Consider the following 23702-nt stretch of genomic DNA (forward strand, 5'->3'; position numbering starts at 1 on the left):
CAGATGTCAGCACCAGTTGGTCAAAATTTACCAGCTCTTTTAACAGAAATGCTGTGCATATGTGCAGGAAAAAGTGGGCATTAAAAGTAAAATTATTTAGTAATAATTATGGGTAAGAAGTCTTTATTAGTGTCCATCATAAGCAAGCAGAGTGTATGTCTTATGTAGCTCTCTGACAGAGGTTCAGCCAAGGCCCCAGTGGGAGCTCCCTGGGTTTCTTTGAGTCAGCTCTTTCACCAGCCCCACTCATGCTCTGTGAAAAGCTCTGCCAGCTGCTGCTGCACACACAGGAACCTCTGTCAAAACCAATTTAGAGAACTGCCTTGTCTCACGTGCTGGCATCAGATCCTCTATTTTATCTGGCAATTTTAAGCAACTTTTAACTGGAAAGAACATCAAGTCAGCAAGATAATGATAATACTGTGGAGTTCAGAGTGGTTTGTCTTTAAAGAACAGACTTTGCATTAGCCACAGTAACTGTAAAATAAAAAATTTAAAAATCTACAATACTGATTTATAATAAATAACTGAAGGAAATGCTTCTCTCCCACCTTTGGAACCAGAAAGGAAAGAGAAGTTGCATTAGGTGACTAGGCTGGGTATCTCCTTAGAATGAAAAAAGGCAGCTCACAGTACTTTTGTTCTGGTTTGGTCAAATGCCTTTGAAGGTACCTTCAAATACCTTTTTGAAATTGATGTGCTAGCAATTCATTGTCAAAACTGCAATGACATATACTTAAATTTGCAATCACTTCACTTTAAAAGCATATATAGAAATACATTCTGTCTCACTTCTGATAAGAAAAACAGGTGACACTTTTTTCCCTCGCCTAAGGTAAGCTTTAAAAGCAATCTGCTTGACAAGGTTTAACTTTAGATCCTGCAAAGGCTGATGATGGCACAAAAGATAGCAGGAGAATCAGGAAATGGCAGTCATTGGAGACAAATCCTGAGACAAGATCCCTGTAGAAAAATAAAAGGGAGCTCCTGAGAGCCTTGAAAAATATCCTGCACACATTGATAAAAAAGCCTTTAAAGTCATTCTTCAAAAAAAATAAACTGAACTGACATATCCAGTCATTGTGATTTCTTCTTCGTGACCTTCCTCTATATCCTTATACACTAGATGAAACCAAACCCAGGGAACAAAAGTGCAAAGTAACAAAACCAGAATAGCTTTCTCTGTTCTGTTCTAGGGTTTCTTTAGAGAAGAGACTGCTATTTAACTCCCATGCCACTGAAGTCGTATTCAGGCAAGCATGTGAAAACCAAGATATTTGATTTTTATACAGGACATGACACTGTCATTTTGTGTAATTCTTTGTTCCCCAAAACTGGCTATTCATGTGCCCTGTTATTTTACCTCACGTATGGCACATAGCCCTCAGTCTGCAAAAACAGTGGCAGCTCTGAGCAGGAAAGTAGACGGGGTAGGACAGCACAGACATCAAGGCTACAGCATTTTAAGGATGGCTGCACCCTGGTAAGGATCTCCAGTTTTTGCCCACATGGAGCCGTGGTGTGGGTGGCACTTCTGCCTCTCCAAGCTGCCAGGGCTCAAACTTGACATTGAAACTAAAGGTATTTACATATAGGATATCGCCTGCAGGAAAATATTGTCAAATGCATGTACACTGCCCAGGAAAGGCTTACTGTGTGTGCTGTGACCGGCGAGGAGACTGGGGAAAGAGAAGGCTGAAGAGCCATATTGATCCATCTCATCCTCTTTTACTCGCCAACGTAGGAACAGCACAGGTACAGGATCAGACTTCAGATACATTCTAGAGTATAGCATGAGGTTCCCCTGCCGTGCAAACAAGTTTATTTCTGGAGTGATGCTTGTGTTGTCACATGGCCAAGAGAATTCCTCATTTCTTGAAGTCTGTTGGGAAGCAAGGCTGTAAATATGGAGATCTGCTTTGCCATCCAGGTCCAAGAACAGACTCAATATACTTTAACATTACCCAAGGGTTCTGCAAAGATGGTGTTGTCAGTGCAGCCATTTCTCAGAGGTGCCACTCAAGATGCCCTGAGTATACTGTAAACAGAGTGTCTGCATGGGCAGAGAACTGACCCTTGGAGGTTCAAACGTTTGCACAGGTAATTATGTAAGAGCAGACTACAAACATAATAGAAGCAGCCAGATCACTACTATATATGATGCTAGAATCTTGTATTTTGCTTAAAAGAAGAGTTTAATTTTCCAGGATCTTATAAATATCCGGAACTGGTGAGAAATGAATATCATGTCAATAGGCTCTCCTGGGTGACAAGTATTAATTCCAAACACAAATAAAGCCTAGGCTATTCAGGTATTCAAGTTTTCTTCCATTAAAAGGATGAAAAAAACCAAATAATCCTTTTCCCCTTGTCACAATTTCAAAGACATCTCACTAGAGTAGCAGTGATACATGCATACCTGGGGGTTTGGGAACCCCAGGTCACACCATATGGCCAGCAATGATGCAAACCAATATCCCCCTGTGTGAACTGCCAAACACTCAGAAATCTAACAAAGCAATGTGAATGTGGCCAATGGAGCAAGGGAACAGGCTTACAACCTAATCCACAAAGGGAAACAGTGGATAACTTTGGGGCTTTCTATCAATTTCAAAGCAGAAAATTCCCTCTACGCTTCTGCAAGAAGGTCTTAAACCCTTTTACTGACATCTGGATGCGTGAGTGAAATCACTCCTATCAGTGATTATCCCTGCTGTGGTATCATGATTAAGAAGCTGTGTTGGTCGTCCATCACCACAAAGAATGCCAAGGCATTATCACCACCTACTTGCTGTTCTCACTCAGTGTTACTGCCACTGGTTTGCCAAGGCAAAGGATTTATCTTTCAAGAAAACTGGCTGAAAAATTAAGGGCAGAACAGTAAGTAAAGTGTTTCTAGATTCCACAGTACTTCCGGTGATCAACATTCTCTGTATCTATTTTTATTCCTTCTTTCTAGCCAGTCTGGATCTCTGCTTCATCCTCAATCCACTTTTTTTGTGAGTCACATCAGATTAGAAATACATTCAACTATGAGAAAAATCTTTTGCAACTGTTCCAAAAGAAACAATAACAGAAACTCCTGCATATTACATTTGGAGCCTCTTTAAAAACAAACAGAAACAATGCAAGACACTGAAAAATATGGACAGATTTCCTTACAGTCTTGTTTGGAAATGCAGTGCAGCTGAAGTCAGTTGTAGGATATCCTGTGGGTGACACATAAGGTAGTCAGTACAGGAGAAAAAGAAACTGGACATTTGAATACAAGGCTTTGTTCTGCATTTTTGCTACACAGTCTGCAACTACATCAGTTGCCCCTCTATCTCTATCAGTACAAAGCATTTGTTTGGTTTGTCTCAGTGTATGGACACTAACCAAACATCCTAACTTTGAGTACTGTACACAAGCCGTTCACTACAAGAAAGAAAATGAGGTGCTGAGGCACACCCAAAGAGAAACAAAGCTCAGGAAGGATCTGGAGCACAAATCCGATGAGGAGTGACCAAGGGAACTGGGGAAGTCTGGAGCAGAGGAAGCTCAGGGGGACCTTATCACTCTCTACAGCTCCCTGAAAGGAGGGTGTAGCCAGGTGGGGCTTGATCTCCCAAGTAATAAGCAATAGGATAAGAGTAATTGTCATTAAGCAACACCATGTGAGATTTTGATTGGATATTAGGAAAGATTGTCAAACACTGGAACAGGCTACCCAGGGAAGTGTTTGAGTCACTACACCTAGAGGTATTTAAAAGATGTGTAGATGTGACATTAAGGGGTATGGTTTAGTGATGGGCTTGGTGGTGCTATGTGGCCTCAATCTTAGGGTCTTTTACAAATTAAACATTTCTACGAATCTTTGATTGTATTACAAAATCATCACTGAATTCCTATGCCTTTTATTTTATCCTGTATTAATTCATGTCAACTGTGTGCCAGGCCTTGCCACAAGAAGTGCTGAAGGAAGTTTTGTCATTGATTTTAGTGCAACAAAAGCCAAGATGGCTATTTTTCAAGTTTTCATCGACCTAGTGCTTATTTAATGGTTTTACAGTCTCAACATCAAGTCCCAAGGCACAGCAGGGCTAAAACACATTGGCATGAAGTTTGAACAGAAGGTAAAAGTGTGTCCCCCTATACCATCTCCAATTATGCAGAGCTCTAATTAACAAAGCAGAAACATGGGATGTTGGCCTTCACAGTGTGGGACATAGATCAGAAAGGAAACATGAAACTGAAGATTATTCAAGTATAATAGGAAGCTTAAGATCATGGAGGATTTATTCACTACCAAAAATATTAAAAGCTAAACCCAGACTCCCAAGAGAAAGTATCTCCAGTTTCACACTAAACAGGACACTTCCTTAGCTTTGTAAACAGGAGACTGATTTGAAACAAACTACCAAACAACTCTATGCAATCTAGTATTTCAGCCAAGAGAACCTCACCAGAAGCAGTGATATAAGTGCTCTCTTTTATCCAAAATGTGGTATAATGTAATCATAAATAATAACAATAAATACATAAATATTAATAAATAAGAAATGCAATAGCAGAATTTTGGAGGCAGATCTTGAATATACTTTGATAAAGATTATTAAATTTCCTTGCATTAGTGGACAAAATCTTACTACAGAGAATGTCAACACAGAGCCTTCATGGTATTTCTTAGGACTCCTTTAAGTATCGTGATGTCAAATCCTTGCAGGTGCACAAAAGCCAGAGCAAGCCAGGGTAGCCCTTCTTTGGGGTTGAGAACATCCTAAAAACTTTTAAGAATTAAAATAACTGAGCTGGACTTACTGATCATTTTTGCTCCTTTCCAACTAAACATATTTTTTGATTCTGTGATAGGTGAATATCTATTTTGCTATATTAGACAGTATTCTAAAGATAAAAATTATATTTTTTCTGCAAATGCATGTACAAAAGACTCACACCTACAATATATATACTTTTTTATTTTGGTAGACTAAATACAACTGACAAAAATATAGCAACAAAGCCTTTAGAAAAGCCAAAGTTACGTATGCCGTCTTTGCCTCAGTTTTTGTAGTAAGACCAGTTTGCTTTGGGTATCCAGCCTCCTGTGCTGGGAGAGAGAGACAGGAAGCAGAATGAAGCCCCCACAACCCAAAAGGAAATGGTCAGTGGCTTACTACACCACTTAGACACAAGTGTATGGGGACAGATGGGATCCACCCAAGGGTCCTGAGAGCTGGAAGAAGCGCTCACAAAGCCACATTCCCCCATTTACCAACAGTCCTAGCAAATCTGGAAGGTCTGGTTAACTGGAGGTCAGCAAATGTGACATCCATCTACAAGAACAGCCAGAAGGAGGATACAGGGAAATACATGCCTGTCAGCCTGACCTCAGTGCATGGGAAAGTCATGGCACAGCTCACCAACAGCGTCATCATGCCGAACATGCATGACAACCAGGGGATCAGGCCCAGTCATCAGCACAGCTGTAGGAAAGGCAGGTCCTGACTGACCAACTTGATCTCCTTCTGTGACCAGGTGACCCCTTCAGTTGATGAAAGAAGGGCTGTAGATGTTATCTGTCTGGCCTTTATGTAGTGGGTTTACCTCGACTGGACACCAAGTGCGCATCAAGCCCACCCTTCTCAGTTGGACAAGGGGACAAGGGAGAGAAAGTAAGATGGAAAACAACTTGTAGCTTCATGCAAGGCACTTCACTAAACCAAAAAAAAAAAAACAAACAAACAAAAACCAAGAAAAAAGCAAAAATTTGGTGTGTATAAACAAAGAGAAAAAATTTTATTCTCTACTTTCAATCAGGGGGTGATATACAGCCACTTCCCAGGAAGCAAAGTTAAAGCACATGTAGTTATTGCTCTGGAAGGCAAACACTATAACATAACAAACATGCCCCATTCCTTCTCCCTCCTTTAGCTTTTATATCCGAGTTGATGTCATATGGTATGGAATACTCCTTTGGTTAATTTGGGCCTGGTTGTGTCCCCTCCCAGGACTTTTCCCACTCCCAGCCACTTGAGAGGGGCAGAATGTTAGAGAGACAGCCCTGATGCTGTGCCAGCACTGCTCAGCTTCAGCCACAACTGCTGTGTCATCAACACCTTTCTACTACTACCAGTGCAAACCACAGCACTGTGAGAGCTGATGTGGGGAAAATTAACTCTATCTCAGCCAATTCCAAGACACTTTAGTAAAGCTTCTGACACCGTATCCCACAGAACTATCCTGCAGAAATCAGATGCTTATGGCTTGCAGAGGTGCACCATTTCCTGTATAGAAGACTGCCCTATTGTCCAAGTTCAGAGAGTGATGCTGAATGGAGCTCAGTACTGAGGCCAGTCCTGTTAACAGTCTTTATTGATGTCCAGGATGAGAGGAGCGAGCCTGCAGATAAAACCAAATTGGGCAGGAGTGCTGGCTTGCTGCAGGGTAGGAAGGCTCTGCAGAGGGATCTGGACAGGCTGGCTTGATGGCCCTAGGCCAATTACATAAGTGCTGAGTAAACATCTGGGCTTGATGATCTTGGGAGTCTTTTGTGACCTAAATTCTACCTTTCCCAATTTTGAAAATACTTGGTACACTTGGTTCATAAAAAATACATACTTATTTTTACTCATCTCATTTATATATAAGCTATTTGAGCTTTCTTATTACACTGTCCTGTATGACTTGAACCCCTTGACTTTAGCAGAATTATGAAGATGGTCAAAGTTAATCACATGATGAATATTACTTCACTAATGATCCCCTGTGAATTTTCTATTTATTCTTATTCCTAGCTGTTTCATGAAACACAATATCTCTGTGACATGACAGAACTCCCAACATTATTCTAGATTTTCAGCACTGTTCAGTTTCTAGAAATCAAAGCAAATCAACTATCAAGTTTTCTCTTCCAGTCCTTTAAGAATTAGCTGGCCTAATTCAGTTTCATAGTAATACTTAAAAAAACCCTGAATTAAAACCAAGAAGTTTCAAGAGGCTGTCTGAAGAATTTATAGTGACTTACACTATGATATACATCTGCCTGATAAAACATATTTCAAGTTCCTTTAGAGAATTCTTCTATGCTGCTTGCTGCTGAGTCAGGGTTGGAATTCGCATGCAGTATGCTTTAATATTTCAGTGCAAACTGTTAATTATACAGATAAGAGACATCATCAAAGTCAGGTAATTGTAGACCAAAGTGCATTACTGCAGGGAAATTAGTAAGGTTTTTTTGGGGTTTTTTTTAACTGATGAAGCCTGAAATACATATTTCTATACAAAACCTAGAAAACAGGGAAATAAAGACTACAAAAACTGATTTTTATGGCCATTTTACAGTTGACACAATTTTATGTTACCAGTGTCCTCTAAAAAATGTACAAAAGCCTATTAAAAAAGAACTCACTAAGTGCATTCCAAAAGTGATGTTCTATACCATTAGTGATACCAGAGACATTTCATAGAATCGTGGAAACATAAAATCACAGAATCATGGAATGGTTTGGGTTGAAAGGAACCTTGAGGGTTATCTAGTTCCAATCCCTCTGCCATGAGCAGGGACACTTTGCACTAGATAAGCTTGATGAAACCCCTTGAACAGATCTCTCTGGCCAACTTGTGCCATGGCCCCACTACATCCACATTAAAGAATTTCTCCTAATGCCATAAAATCATAAGATGGCTTGGGTTGGAAAGGGCCTTAAAGCATCTAATCTAAACCTTCCCTCTTTAAAAAACCAACCAGAAAACAACACAATTTTCTCCACAAAACAGATAATTAACATTTGTTTGGTGAGAGAATACTGCCCAAATCACCGTATACTTTTTCTCATGATTAGGCATCAGCCAATACAGGGAAGAAGAGGTTAATGGCATACATCCATTTGAATCAGACTTTAAAGAGCCAAAAGCTGTTGGCATTTCCCCAGAATTATAGAGTTTTTTCTTTGTATTTTGGTGGTGCACAAGCAAAGCAAAGTTTGGAAATTTCAGGTTTTTTTGGATTTGTAATGAAAGCCACAAGAGGGTGGAATCTTATCTTGAGTCATCTGATGTTATGGTTTCAAATCCACATCAGAAGATACTGATTTCATGGCTTTCAGTTGTTTACTTACTGAAATGACCTGACACTATGCTGTCTGTTCTGTACTGTCTTTTCTTTGAACTCTGGAGTTTGAAGTTTAAAGTATGTATGGTGATGCTTAGTCTGAAGATACAGACTAGGCATACTTCCCTATACTACGCAGATGTTTGTTCAATAACTGATAAGAAAAATGATGTCATGTTTCAGTTAGACATTATATAGTAAATAATATTATTTAGCACTTTTTATCTTCTACTTTTCAACTCCAAGTACACATAAACAACTGAAATAGGAAAAACAAAATATCAGACTTCTTGTAATTAGGCAGTATTACCTGCACGCTGCAAACTGGGAAACTGAATCAAAATAGAACAATGGAAGCATCTGGAAGACCTCTCTGTTATTCTGATGAACTTCAAAGTACTTAAGTTAACAGCATTAATAAACACTCTAAGTGAATACCAGTATTTGTGCTATAAATGTTGCTGGCACCTCCAGGACACTTTAAAAAATTGATTAGTGCTACACAGGACTGCTGAGTCATCAATGACCGTCCTTCAACTAGAACAAGAGGATGTCTTGTAAGCAAGTTATTTATATTCTTAATATCTTCAGCAGAAATTACAGTCTGGTTAGGTTTGGTAGTCATGAAATAGCAATTTTTATATGTGCTGCCCTCATCCATAGATTTCTTATCAGATCAACTTTAGTCTTAAGTAAGAGCAATTACAAATAGGCCAACTACTTTTAGTCTGAAAGAAGAAAGGCAATATTGAATCATGCACACTGCAAAGGTTTGTTTTGGCTGGAAGCAAGACCAAGCCTCCATATTAAACTCTGTGTATGCAGTACCACTAGTTTATCCTGCTTAGAACTGGAACTCAAAGGGGTTTTTTTCTTTTAATAAAATGTGCAGGTGGTCTTGGGCTTCCCAAGATATTTTTTTGAAGCTGAATGGGCCTTGTTTCCTCTTCAGTATCTCTTTTAATTTCAAAATCTACTAATCATGATCATCAACCCAGAACATAATATTAAACTACTTTTTATCTTAGCTGTGTGTTTTGAGACTGTTGTAACACATTTACCCCAATGTATTGCATGCTCTCAGATCCCATTCTATATTGCCATATCTGCAAATATTTACAAAGCAAAAAATACTGTCTGACTCGGCAACGCAACTCACATCTTTCATGCTGTTCCATATCATTGCTTCAGACTAAAACAACACAAAAACACCACTGTGAATTATAAAAGACAGAAATACTAGCAGTGGCCTACGGCCAACTGTTCTCTAAGCATTTGCTTGTGAGCCCATCACATGTACGCAATATTTGGAATACTGCTCAAAACCTTTGGTTGAACAAATATAGGCCCTCAGTGAAGGAATTCAAGCAACGGTTTCATTCAAGTAAAATCAGGGGGGATCAGCGGCTGATCTGCATTAAATGTTGCAATCCCACACCAGCTTCACTGGCCACACCAGAACACATGGTGCTTTGCAGAGAAAAAGCAACAGGATTCCCAGGCAGAGGGAGAGAGCAAAGCTGCAGCATGCTGAGGGTCTGCACATAGTCTTCATCGAAGTCTGTGACCTCTTCAGTACATTCATCACATCCACTCAAGAATTGCAGAAGTGTCTGACTTTAGCATGAGCACATTCAATGTAGGCTACAAGGCTCACTAGCATATGTCCCAGCAAAGATAAAAAGTAAGATGTAAATGCACATAGATTTGCCACCTTCCACAAAGATCAACCACTACAAGCTGCTTCTGGTAATTTTAAAGGTGCAAAGCTTAATCAAATTGTTAAATTGTCACAACTAGAAAGACAGCAATTAACTAATAATTTCAAAGGCTTGTTCTCTTAATCACTGCAAGAAGCAATTTCACCACAGGAAGTCTTCTGAGAAGTGAAACACCCATCATACTGCCATTAATATGAAAACTTTATTTATGTTAGGGGTTAATGATTTCTTCACTGACTATACAGAGATGATCAGAGTAATACACATTTTGATCCGCTAAGTATGTAAGTTTTCAATGGAAAAACTTGTTTGAAGTTTGAGTTGGATGGAAGCTTGCTTAGCTTACTTCAGAGATGGTCTCAGTTCTTCTATGATGGTGGCAGGCTAAGTCATAAAGTTTGATAAAACACAAAATAATTTAAAAAATGTAATTAACAAATATGTACTTTTATTGCAAACATATACTTTTTTATTTAATGAGATTAAATTTAACTCTTGTATCAGAAAAAACTGCAATTTTGTCCTGCTTCATGACTCAACATTTTTGTTATAGGACAAAAAATCCTCCACCTTCTCTTAAGTCTTCTTTCAGTGACAAGGAAAGGCATAAAAAATTATTAAGTTCAATATGGCTCCAAACTTTAAACAAAAACATCTTCTTAAATCAACTGTATACCCATTACATGCATTGTATACATGCTGGAAAATAAACACTGGCAAATACAGTCTTGGAAATGGCTCAAGGGCCTGGGTTTTTGAAAAGGGTTTATAAAATATATGACTGCTGTCAACTGGAAGATGTTAACTCTCTTCATTTGCACGGAGAACATCCTGCATTTCGCCGTCTAAAGTACATGGCAACGTGCAAAAGCAAGCTCTCCCACGTGAGGCTGGAACATTCCAGGCTGCTCCCTGGCCAAAGGCCCATCACTCTTCCCAAACTGAAAGTGATGGATTCTCGAGGTGAATTTCAGCAGCGCTATTTTTATGCAGTCTCCCTGTTCACTCTCTGTGGGGCCACGGCACACGACCACGTTCCCTGGAGGCACCTGCGTCCCGCACTGCTGCGCCGCGGAGCCCGGGCAGCACCTCGGCGGTCCGGGACATCCCCTGCCGGCAGCTCCCGAGGGAACCGCGCCGCAGCTCAGGCCGGGAACGCGCTCTCTACGGGGCAGGCGGCGTCCCAGAGCCCGCTGCCGCCCTGATGGGTGCGCACCATCCCCGGCCATCACAAGGGACGAGGCCGGTCCTGGTGGGACAGTGCCCAGCCGCTCCGGGGGAGCACCAAGTCCTGGGCTCAGACCCTCGGCTGGAGGAAGCTCCCTAACCCGGCGAGCAGCACGCCGACAGCCCTTACAGGAGTGGAGGGCGGCGAGGCTGTGGCGGGGCCGGGCGACGATCCCGCTCCCGCCGAAGAGCCCCGGAGCGACGGCAGCGCCGCCGACACACCGCCCCTGAGAGCCCCCAGCGGCGCCGAGGGGCTGGCGAGCCGCGGCGCCGCCGCTCCCCGCTCTGCCCGCCGCCGGCACAGCAAGGCACACGGGGACACGGGCCCAGGGGTGCCGAGGGACGGCCGGCGGGGCCCGTCTGGGCAGCCGGGACCGAGGGGCAAGGCGCTCCCCGAAGCCCAGACGGGGCGCTGGGGGCACCTCCGACTGCCAGGAGACCTCCTCGGAGTTACCCCGATGAGTTTGGGACCGCCCGGCGGTGCAGCCACAGGGCAGAGTCGCACCCTCAGCCCACACCTTCCTCCTGACACCTGGCCACACGCTCCCGGACCGGCCGCAGGGACCGCACCCCGGAGGCCGACCCCACGAGCTGGCTGAGCCCCCGGGACGGGACCGCACCCGGACCGACCCCTGTCCCCGCTGGGCACGCGGCCCTCGCTCCCGGGACAGGGAGCGGCAGCCCCGAGGCGCGCTTAAGGACCATCCCCGCAAAAGCAGCCCTTGGGAATAAATAAAGCAGCGGGACACCTACCATCTCGCCTGATGTTGGAAGCCCGTAGGGCTTTTATAGATCCGCTCTGGGCAGGGGCGGTGGTGCCCTGACGGCTGCAGAAGTTCGCACAGACGGCGGCGTAGAGCAGGAGGAGGATGAGCAGTTGCATTGGGACCGGCTGCGAGCGGGACCGTGTCTCTGCGAAGAAGCGGGCTCTCCTCTCCCGCCGAGGGTGCTTCCCTCGCTCGCGTTCTCTTCCCCCTTACCGGACTTTATGATTGTTGCGGGTTGCTTGTGTGTTTGGGGGAGTTGGAGGCAAAGGGGGGAAAAAGGCACAATCCCCGCAAAAAAAAAAAAAAAAAAAAGCGCAAAACCCCAGAGCACGCAAAGCGGCGGTCACCTCCGCCGCGCTACTCTCCGAGCTGCCTCAAAACTTCCTGCATGCTGAACTCTCGGCTGCCCTTCTGGGCCGGCCAAACTCGGCAGAGGTGCGGAGCGCCCGGGCCGGGACCGCCGCCCGCTCCCCTCGTCCAGCAAGGCCGTGCCCCGTGGCAGGCGGGGGCTGCCGCAGCCGCGCTCCCCGCGGCCGCCGCCGGGCCGCACCGCGCCTCGCACCGCCCCGCCCGCCGCGGGAGCCGCCGGGGTCTGCCGCGCCGGGAGCGCCCCGCTCTCGCGCCGGCGGAGGAAAGGGGGCCCGGGGGAAGGGGCGGGAGCGGTGCCCGGGCCCTCCCTGAGCTACCGGCAGCGCCGTCTCCACCCCGGGCAGAAAGTGGCAGGAGGGATGGTGCGAGGAGGGGGCTGTCCGCTGTGCGGAGTGAACGCCGGGCTCCCGCCGACTGGGTAGGACGGGAGCCGTGTGCCAAGAGCTCTCCGCCAGCGCAGAGCCACGCACCCCGCGGTCCCGTCACCCTCGGGCCCGCGGTGGCCACGTAAAAGTCATCGCTGGGCCGAATGCCTCAAGTCTCCGAGCTGTGCCAGGGCGGGTGAGGAGACTTGGTGGGACAGCTGGTGAATAACCCGCAGTTGTCCCTGGGAGAAATATATGGGCTTCTCCTGTCATGCCAAGCACTCTCCAAAGCTTTTCATAAAAAGTTAGTTCTTACTAATTTAGACCCTCATTAAATTAGATCTGGTATTAAAAGATTGTATTACTGCCTGCAAGAGTTTAGGTCTAAACCAAAAGTATGTGAGGGTTGTATTCAGATTGCTAGTTTAATACTCTTTTCCTTTCCATTAGTTGCAATGAAAATAATCAAAAGGAGGATGCAAAAAAAAGAAAAAAAACCAAACCACTCAGGTTTTAACAGTTCTCTAAAAAATTTTTCCCTACTCAGTTTATTTCTTATATTTTATGCGGTCTTAGCCAGTCTAACAAACTGTTACATGCTGCCAGATCTTTAACAACATGAAACATACGTCATTAGCAGAAGAATGTCAATATGGTGCTGTATCAGGAGTCATGGAGGAGCTCTGCCTCTGGCTGTGTGAAGCATTTTCTCCAAGAGTATGCTAGGATGACAATGGGACTGAAACATCTTGTATGTCTTAGGAAACCAGTAGGGTGCAATTCTGTTATGCATAATTCATCTTCCTTTATCCCTTTCATGTTCCCCAAACCCGACAGTGAACCTAATCCTGCTCCCATGTGGTAGATAATGGAAAGGCTCCAACAGTGCTTCATTTGTGAGCAGATGTGTATATTTTAGGTGCCCATTTCAGGGGGGAACTGGGTGAACCGAGGGAAGGTGGCCAATTCAATCATCCTAATAGAAACAGAATGTCAAATAGAGGACACAGAATGAATGAGTATGTGGGGGAGCTTGGGAGATTCTCTGTTCATCCAATGTGTCTGCCTCTCTCCAGTTACCTTACAAGGAACTGCCAGAAACTGCCAATATAATCCCTGCTTCCCAGCTCACTTCTAACCTCAACCACAACTTGTGGTGAAGTCTTGCCTTTCTTAGTGCCTTCAGGTCCTCCTTCTCTTTTAGATTCAGGATGCTGGAACCTGTAATTGGTTCTCTTTGTGGAAGTGATCATTTTAAGATGGAAGAGAAAGAGAAAGGACAGATTATCTTCCAGCCAAAAGTCAGACGAAAGATATTTTGACAGCATCTGAGCAATTGCACAATTCAGTCAAGAAATGGCAGTATTTCCCAGGCTGTTTCTGTATTGAAATTCATCCATATAAATTTGCTTATAAAAAATTAATATGTCTTCCCAAGACCTGGGTCTAGAGACAGTTTCTCTGGCCCCATGCCTCCCTGGCTGCAAAGGTCCAGTTTTAACAGAAGAGTAAAAGAGACTTTTAAACACTCCACAACTGTTTGGCTGACATGCTCCCTGGCTTGACTATAAGAGACTATAAGTTTAAACTTCAAGCTGACCAGGGCACAGAAGTGAGGTCTCCTCAGCACATTTTTTTCCCCTTATTATTTTTTTAGGAGTGCATAAGATGGAATTCCTGTTTATGGAGCAGAGATACCTGGTTCTTAGAGAATTCTCAAGCAAAACAGCATGAGGCTTCATAAACTAGATGATGATGGATATAGGCAAGTATAGGTGGTGGATATATTCCAGCACCTGTGGCTTTGATACATACTAAGAGGAGCCTTGTATAACTCATATCATACGCTCACAATACATTTCTGTTTCTCCCTGTGCAAAGCCTGGGATAGTGCCACTCTTTGTTCTTAAAGCAAAAACATTTCTGTAGCAGACAAGTCTCAACCAACCACCCACATTTTCCAATTTGATGTACAGGTGGACAGAAAGATTTTGTGACAGAGAAGCAAAACTAACATGCATTGGTAGACTGTTAGAGGAAAGGCCTGTATTCCAATGACTGTTGCTTCAGCTTCTTAGATCACTTTTAAAACCACTAGACGCACTAAAACCCAGAAAGTATCTTTATAATAAGGCATCATAGAATCCCCATCAAAGAGAGAGAAGTTTGGATTATACTCAGTTTTATAAGCATATCACTGGATCTTTACTTTTTGGCAAAAATTCTAGCACATTGGCTAATCTGCATTCTAAGTGCTTGGGATAATTTAAAACATCAGGTGGCTTCTATAGGAAGACCTATAACAAGTCATGGCTGGTGCATAAAAGAACACACTGATGTATAAGTGTGATAACCTAGGTAACTATAGATTTGTCAGCTCAACTGGGACCCTAATAAAAAAGTCTTCACATAAAAGTCCATTAATAGAAATTAAAAAGAAACTAGTATAATTATTTTCTATAAACCTGGAAAATCTTACCATGCTAACTTGGAAATCTGGTTGACAAGCAGAATAGCATCCAGTTATGGCTTTCATAATATCCCAATTGGTACTGCATTATTTGAATCACATGAAATGAAAGCCATGCATACTAAGTATTTTCAAAACTTAAATGTCAGGCTTAAAAATGTTTATGAAAAAGGGAAACATTATTAAATGGATTCTCTTTGAGAGAATGCCACTTAGGCTAATTTTTCACTTCTGCATTGGTTATATTTGTAGGCACACAGTTTGTGAAAATTGGGAGTGGGGCTGTGGCCAAGCTTCATCCCCAGTGGGCTACAGCTGTGCAGGGCAGATGAGCAACATTGAAGGTAGTGAGCCCTGGAGTGCTGAGTTGCACTCACCAATCACAAAGGGAACAGAAGGCACAGAGGTGCAATGCATGAACAATCAGGGGTTTAAAGGGTTGGGCTGAAGAGCAATAAAGAGCAGACCTTGATGCTTTTTTGACTGGCCTGTTGTTGCTTTGTATGGGCAGATGCTTGAAGCCTTCTGGAGAGGTATGGTGTTACTCTGTATGGGTTGATGCTTTCTGAAATTCTATGGTGCTCACCTGTGTGTTGTGACTGTCTCAACTGTGGCTATGCTGTGATGTACATTTCTAACAATGGCCTATGCAAATTTCCATAAGTTACCTACTGTTGAAGGTGACAAAAACTTTGGGGGAGTAATAATAGCATCACTTATAGCATTGGTGATACACTGAGGCACGTGTGTAGTTCTTGGGTAGAAGTGTAAAGCTGAGCCCTGGCCCAGCTTATGCTGCCTGGTGCCTGTGGTATCCACCTCGCCTCGTTTTAGTCCTCTGAAAGTGCCTGGTGTTAGCTAGTCACACAGGTTCTCAATGTTTGTGGACAGAATGGGGCTCCTATCAGAGGACCCTCTAGCCCAGAGGTTTTAGGCAGTTATGCTGGGGTGGTTTGGAAGGTCCAGTTTCTTTCTACTGACTATGGTGAGAATATAGGGAAAAAATTCCTCTATAGCTATAGGATAGAACATTTAATCACTAATGCAGAAAAAAAGTGATGGGGGTGGATTATCAAGAAAGTCAATGGATCTCTGTTATAATTTGTTGACTGGGAGATGCTCTAGAGTCATGAGGTTTGTCTGTGGAGCACAAATGCACTGTTTGTCCAGAACATTTGAACTATGTTGATTAAGTAGCAAAATCCAAGATCTCTGAGTTTTCTCTGTGATCCTTGAATATTTATTTGAAGAAGAGAATATCGGTTAGAGTAGGGACATTATGCCTTCTTCTGTTATTATTAGACTGTTGCCTCAAGTTATGAATAAAGTCTTAGAAAGGATCATAATCAAGTGACAAACACTGAGAGGAAAACCACAGGGTTAGCTGGAGGTTGAGAAACATGTCACTCAGGGGAAAGCTTAAAAAATCACAAGCCATTTAGCTTGTCAAGGAGAAAATCGGAGGGGTCACAGCTACCTCCGGGAGGTAGGATATTGATTTTAGAAGGCTATTTTGTCTAGTGGACCATGACATATCAAGGAGAAAGCTGGAGATAGACAAATTAAGGTTAGCAGTAAAAGGCACGTTTTTCTCTGTGGAAAGCTATGGAAGTATCAAAGTTCTTCACCACTGAAAATCTGAAAGGCAAGATTTGATGTTTTCCTAAAACTAGTCAAGTGGTTTCAAGCTGTGCTTATGGACTCTTGGGGTGTCTTGATCACTTCTAGAAAGTCTATGAAGGCAACACATGCAAGCATGTTCATACGTTCTATACTACAAGCCATAGAAAAAATTTTAAGTCATTCTGCAGTTTCTTAGAAAACAACTAAAAAAAAATAAATCTCCAAGGTTTAATTCTAGGCACTGTGATTTTTGTTATGTAGGAGGTCAGTCAAGAGAGGGCAATGACCTCATCCCCTAGTTTATAATCTGTGACAAAGATGTAAGAATGTGAGCAGAGGTACACAGAGTGGGATGGAGAAACATCTCAAAATTGCTAAAATATGTCTTAAGTAAGCAACTGTAACCATGATGGAAGACCAAAAGAATGTAAGGAAAATTAAACCAAAGCCATTATGTCTGGAATTGGAAAACACAGGCAGAGTCATATGTTACTAAAAAAACTGCCCCAGGCTCTGTGACATGAAGAAAAAAGTGCAGCACAGGGATCTATGGCCAGATATACTACCTGAGCCTACAGGCAGTGATTTAACAACACACAGAAAATCCCCAGTGAAACTGATCACTTTAGGTGACCAGACCTATCAATACAAGCTCAAGCACTGCTGCCTGGTATCACTACAGCATAGCATTGATTTGTGGAACCTCATGTTAAAAAACTGAACACTAGATCTGGGCCACAAACTTGCAAGTGGTGCTGCTGTTTGTCCTCCTCCTGCAACCAAATGTGCAAGGTCACTTGTCTGGCCCAATCTTGAAAACAGCTGCAGGCAGCTTTGATTTATCCAGTCTTCTGATTTTCCTTTCTGTGCCTGCACTGCTACAGGATTCTGTGCCCTTCTCCCTTTCGTATACCTGCTTCTGGTCCCAACTCTTAAATGACTTTTGCTGGCTTTATGTAACTTTTAGATAGTTTTCAACTGCAAATGTTGAGACAAATATTGCACCAATATGAACATAGGACGGGAGAGAAAAACAATATCCCAAACTAAACATGCTGATATATTAAATTTTGAGAAACTTCCGTATCACTCAGTTTATCTCCCTGGTACCTAGTGACAGTACAAATTGACATATAGTGTGAATGCAATATTCAGAATCAAGCTTTCAAAAACTGAATATAATCCACAATAAGAAATGTTGCCCTCCTGAGGTTAAGTAGGATTTTGACCCCCTATTTATATCAGTGGAACCAGCATTTAGACATAAGTTCAGGTTTAAAAATATTGGGCTGTGTTTTCTCATAAGTGTTTCATAGTAAGAAAGTAATACTTTCAAAAAGACTGCATTTCTTCTGTAGCCGTGTTCCTATGTTTGTAGATTTAAAGAGACCTTTCTGTCATGATATGTTTGACTTCTTGCATTAATAAGCCAAACCGTTTTGCTGTCTGCCTGCTTTGTTTGCTTAAAGTGCGGTATCTTTTAGAAAAAGGAAAGATAAAAACTTGATTTTAAAATAGTAGGAAATCAATTTTACAGTATCATGACAGTGAAACACCCACCACCAGTGTTAGGTAATTCAAGTGATTAATGACTGGTTTTAATTTTTTTTTCCCCTCTGGATCTTGTGCTGTGAATGACTAGTGACACACAGGATCCTGTGTTTGGTCTTAAATATTTGGATGTAAGTAATCTGAAACTATTGGTTTGGATTTAGTAAGAGAGCTGTCCTCAAATCCTTATATCTTCTACCTAACCGCTTGTGCTATTTCTGTGATCAATTTCTTTGCACCTGTCAAAATGATGTCAGATTTTGTTTGTCTTTGATAGATTTGAATTGGAAAACTGACATCTAAAATTTTAGAGAAATTCTAGGAATGTTTTACTACTGGTAGTATGAGATTGCAAGGATCTGAGGTTTCAGACTTGGAATTTTTCATGATAATTCCTGCTTTCTGTCTGCATGTTGCACATAATACTTTACAAACAAAGCAATGAGTTTTACTAAGACAAAGAACAGTATGGTGTAGGTCCTCTGTAATACTGCCCAGACATTCCTTCTGGACTGCTCTGTGTTCTCTCCTCTGGGGCAGGATGCATTTACCTTCTCTTGATTTCAGCATCTGTTTTCTTCAGCATGTTTTCAGCATAGGAACACTTTTCAAATTCTGTAAATTATCTTGTAAAAAACTTAGGAGATACCACCCAAGCATTCTTGTAAAGACTGAAATGCATCTTGATGCTGAAGCCTGCGAGCAATGACTTGTCTTGGCACAATCAAGATGGCACGTGAGCTTTTTGTCATCTGTGTTGCAGTTTGTGCTCAATTCTGAATACATGTAAGAGATCAAATATCTTCCTTTGGTGATTGAAGATTCCCCCTCAGTTTCACAAGGCTGAAGTTCTGAGCAGCCATCATACATATGGGTCCTATGTAAATTCTTCTACACAGCCACCTAGATAATCAGAAGTTTATTGAAATATTTTAAGGATTTTATAAGGACTGAACCTTCTTGTTATGTGAAGTTCTTTTTCTCTTGAGTTATAGCTTGTCTTTAATAATTTGTTAAGTTCAACAGGACATCACTGACTCATATTGTTGACAATGTTTTAAAACAACTGCCAAGCCATGAGGCTGGGGTTTTTTTTGTTTTTTTTTTTTTTTTGCATTCCTTCATGGGTAATTTCATCCCTTTTTGAGGTCTAGGCACACATGTGCAGTGGACCTACTTCCTAAATCTGACCATGCAAGAACCTCAACTTTTTTTTTGTTTTCCTTTCCCACTCAAGAATCTTCCAACACCACTTTATGAATCGGGAAGATTCTGCCTTGCTGTGAAAAATGTGCAATGCAGAATGGAAAACCATTTTTCCATTGCTGATCCTCTTGGTGTACTGAGTTTAGTTGTGTTGTTAGAAAGCAAATTTGTCATATTTTATCTTTATTTGCCTGTATTTCACAGACATGGCAAAATGAAGCCTTTTCAGTCATTTCACAATAAATAATTTGACATCATTCAATGGGAAAATCCAGAACATAAATGTAAAAAATACAAAACTCTGAGGCTCAAAATTCAGAGCTTTTATCATAGACTCTCACAGAAGGGTTTGAGTTGGAGAGAACAGCAGTGATCTCATAGGGAAACCTCCCTGCTATGGGCAGGGACATCTTTCAGTAGATCAGGTTGCTCAAATCCCCATCCAACCTGACTTTCAACATTTACTGTAGTGGGATAACCAGAACTTCTTTCAGTGGCCTGTTCCAGTACCTCACCATCCTCACAATGGAAAAAAACAAAACAATTATTCCTTACATCCAATCTGAATTACCCCTCTTTTTCTTTAAAACCATTGTCCCTTGTACTGGCATTGCAGGTCCTGGTAAAAAGTCTCCCTCATCTTCTCTATAAGCCTTGTTTGGATATTGAATGAAGTCAATAAGGTCCTCTCTGAGACTTTTCCAGGCTGAATATTGCCAGCTCTGTCAGGCTTTGTCCATAGGGGAGGTATACCAGCCCTTGGACCATTTTCAGTGTCCATCTCTGGACCTGCTCTAATTGGTTGCTGTCTTTTTTGCACTGGGGTCTCCAGAGCTGGGTGCAGCACTTCAGGTGGGGTCTTACAAAGGGGGAATTCAGGGGGGAAACACTTCTTGCCTTGCTGGCTATGCTTCTTTTGATGCAGCTGAGGATATGGTTGGTTTTTTGGACCATGAGTGCACATTTGCGGTGGTGTGTCTTTAATTTGATATTTGTTTAATATCTGTTTCCCCCCCCCCATCCCTAAAAACCTCCTCATCTCCAAGTTGCCAATCCTCCCTTTCCCTGCCCCTTTCCCTGGAACCTTCCCTGTCATGTTAATTCTGCCCTGAACTCCTCCCCTGCTATTCCCTTAGTGGTTACTGTTCCTACACCCGTCCTCCTGAGTTCTGTATAAAACCTCTGCTCCCGCCCCCGAGGGGGTCTTGGGGCTCACTGAATAAAACCATCCCGTTCACCCCCCAAGTCCCGTGTCGCCTTCGTCTGTCCCCGCACGCCACGAACTGAACTGCAGAGCTTGCAGGGGAAAGCGGCCGCCCGTTCTCTTCCCTCACCGCCCAGCCTGGCACGGCTCGGAGTGCCGCGGCGAGAGGAGCGCATGCCGCGCCACAACATATGGTAGCAAGAGGATGGTTCCCTCCTTCGTCTTGTAGAAAAAACGGGCAAATTCGTGGGGGCGCCCGCCTCACAGAAGAAGAAGGGGGGAAGAGGAACATCTACGGCCGTAGAAGCTCTGCCGGATGCTATGAGAAGCTGAGCGCCGAGCGAAAAAGATTGAGGCTCCGGGACCCTCTTTGTTCTCGCCATCTACCCGCACGGGAAGCAGCCGTGCTGCACGGGCAGCCGGGCTGCAGAGCTTTTTGGCAGGCAGACTTACCCGAGAACAGAGAGAGCGGTTTTGGCAGCAGCTCGGGGGAGCCTGAAGAGGGGCAGACCGAGAAGAGGTTCGTTCCTCGGTCAGCATCTGCAGCGAGACCACCGGAGGCTGATAGTGGCCGAAACCAAGGCTTCGGGGACGAGTCTTGGTTTAATGGGAACACCCAGGCCTCCGGAAGGGCCAAACCGAGAGGAAACATCCCCAGTTTTTAGCGCGACTTTTCCATCGAGTCGAGGAGAAGATTCAAGCCATCTCCGTCCGAGCCTGCAAGGTAAGGTAGGCTACACGGGGTGGGGGTCGCCCCAACGGGCGGCTGGGTCTGCCACTTTTTTTTTTTTGCGTTTTAACCCCCGTCTGCGCCCAGACTGGGGCTGTAGCCTTGCATGTCGGGTGGGTTTTCCTTTTCTGGGGGAAGCTAGCACTGAGTGCTATTCTTCGCCTAGTCTTCTGTGGGGACCTAGATTGGATCGCTTTTTCTTCTCCTCGAAAATGTTGTCTTCTCTATCCTCCCCTCCCCATTCTGGGCTGGACGGAGGGGGTAGAAAAGACACCAGTAGGGAACAGCTAAGAGGGCGACACGTTAGCTATAGGAGCGTTGTTAAAAGGGGCCCTTTACACCCACGCATTGCGCCGACATCCAGCTGCGTTGGGCCCCCCCCCCCCCCTATAAATTTCCCCTTTTTGCTTCTGTGAAGCTCCCTATATCCCCATCCCCTCGGACTTTCCTAAAACCCTTTCCTATCCTCCCTTGGGGATTGCTGTGGCCGAGCTGCCCCAAGTGCCCTGCCAGACACTGCTCAGGCCAAGTGCAGTGTATCTGGCACCCCCTCCCAAGATGGCGCTGGCCACGCCGCTCGGGACCCATTTCCTGCCTTGACCCTTCTTTTCCACCCCTGGCTTCCCGCCAGTCCCATTTCTCTCCCAATAGCCCTGCACCGTCCCTGCACGAGGCTAGTCCCTGTTGGGGGAGGCGGGGTTGGATATTCCCCCATCCTTCTTCGGGCTCGTCCTCCGGGGGGAAGGTCGGGAGGGATCTTCTTCCGAGGAAATGGAGCCGAAACCCGGGACTGGGGATCCGTCATTTTGTCTTCCCCCTAAAATGGCGGCGCCCCGGTCCACCCCTTACCGATACCCCCTGTTAATCATGGCAATCACTAATTAAGTGATTGTCTGATTCCCCTATCCTATTCCTTAATGTACCCTACCCAATACTCCTTTTTATTTAACTACGAATTCCTCTTTTTGCTTTTAATTATTTTTTGAATAATCTATTTGTTGAGTTATATTTTATAGAAAGAAATACCATCCCAGTTAATTAATACTCAAGATATTATGCCCACCTCGCAAACAAACATTCAAATTGAACAAACCACATCGCTGTCTGCTGACTCTGCTTTAAGACAAGCGCCGTTATCCGCTGACTCTGCTTTAAGAATTTAAGAAGCTGAACATCGCAAGCGCCGTAACGAAGCAAATTCTAAATCAGATGAAGTCACAAATCCTGCTGTGCTTTGTACCCTTAATTTGGACTTTCGTTTAGGACAATTTTATATATTCCAGATGAAGTTTTTATATGTTTCATATGTTATAATCACAATTAGTTTATCATTTTTTGATGTCTTTCAACTTATGTTTTTTTTAATAATATGTAATGTTACAATTTGATTTTATATTAAGTTGTTTTGTTATAATTATAATTAATTCAGTCTTTTCTAATATTTTTTAACTTAAAGGCTATGTTTTTAACCATTATTGCTACAGGAATCGCATAACTAGTGTATTGCTTCAGGCTTGCTGCATTGCTGCGAGGTTTAAAAATTTATTAGTTATATTTAGTTAATCTTTTATTATATTTAATTCCAATAATTCCATTTAATTATTTTATTTAAATTAGATAGTTGTAATTTTAATCATTCTAATTAAATTTTTTAGTTTAATTTCTGTCAATTATTTTATTCTATTTCAATAGTTTCAATTATTTACATTGTTTTAGATTGTTACTCAGAGCAGCAAAACAGCAAGTTTTGTACAGTCTTATGTCTGATTTAGGCTGTTACTACTCTTCCTGCCCTATAAATGCAATAATGTGTCTTTCATGTCCTTTAAGTAATTTACAAAGTTATCATATAATTTTATGTTATATTAATTTGCTTAAACCACAGAATTCTCCTTCCTTTTGTAAAAGAAAAGAGGGAGATGCGGTGGTGTGTCTTTAATTTGATATTTGTTTAATATCTGTTTCCCCCCCCCCATCCCTAAAAACCCCCTCATCTCCAAGTTGCCAATCCTCCCTTTCCCTGCCCCTTTCCCTGGAACCTTCCCTGTCATGTTAGTCCTGCCCTAAACTCCTCCCCTGCTATTCCCTTATTGGTTGCTGTTCCTACACCCGTCCTCCTGAGTTCTGTATAAAACCTCTGCTCCTGCGCCCGAGGGGGTCTTGGGGCTCACTGAATAAAACCATCCCGTTCACCCCCCAAGTCCCGTGTCGCCTTCGTCTGTCCCCGCGCGCCACGAACTGAACTGCAGAGCTTGCAGGGGGAAGCGGCCGCCCGTTCTCTTCCCTCACCGCCCAGCACGGCACGGCTCGGAGTGCCGCGGCGAGAGGAGCGCATGCCGCGCCACAACACACATTGACAGGTCATGTCCATTTTTTC

At 43.3% G+C, this 23702-nt stretch overlaps 1 protein-coding gene and 1 long non-coding RNA gene across 6 annotated transcripts in view; one reads left to right on the forward strand and one right to left on the reverse strand.

Moving 5' to 3' along the window:
• The window catches only part of PDGFD (platelet derived growth factor D), a 136659-nt gene extending 124311 nt beyond the window's left edge, over positions 1-12348 (reverse strand). The window contains exon 1 of one of the 5 annotated variants that reach the window (XM_021529339.4): positions 11794-12348. In XM_021529339.4, the coding sequence (XP_021385014.1) occupies positions 11794-11923 (130 nt within the window). In that variant the 5' untranslated portion in view covers positions 11924-12348. The remainder of the gene's footprint in view (positions 1-11793) is intronic. The other 4 variants (XM_021529341.4, XM_085575779.1, XM_085575784.1 and 1 more) reach the window with 4 other exon arrangements.
• Positions 12349-15428: 3080 nt separating this feature from the next.
• LOC146768650 (uncharacterized) overlaps positions 15429-23702 on the forward strand; it is a 29632-nt gene continuing 21358 nt past the window's right edge. The window contains exon 1 of the long non-coding RNA XR_014953963.1: positions 15429-15544. This is a non-coding gene — a long non-coding RNA (uncharacterized LOC146768650). The remainder of the gene's footprint in view (positions 15545-23702) is intronic.

The sequence above is a fragment of the Lonchura striata genome, chromosome 1 (genome assembly GCF_050655825.1).
Source record: "Lonchura striata isolate lonStrDom1 chromosome 1, ASM5065582v1, whole genome shotgun sequence".
In the NCBI taxonomy this organism is placed as follows: Eukaryota; Metazoa; Chordata; class Aves; order Passeriformes; family Estrildidae; genus Lonchura; species Lonchura striata.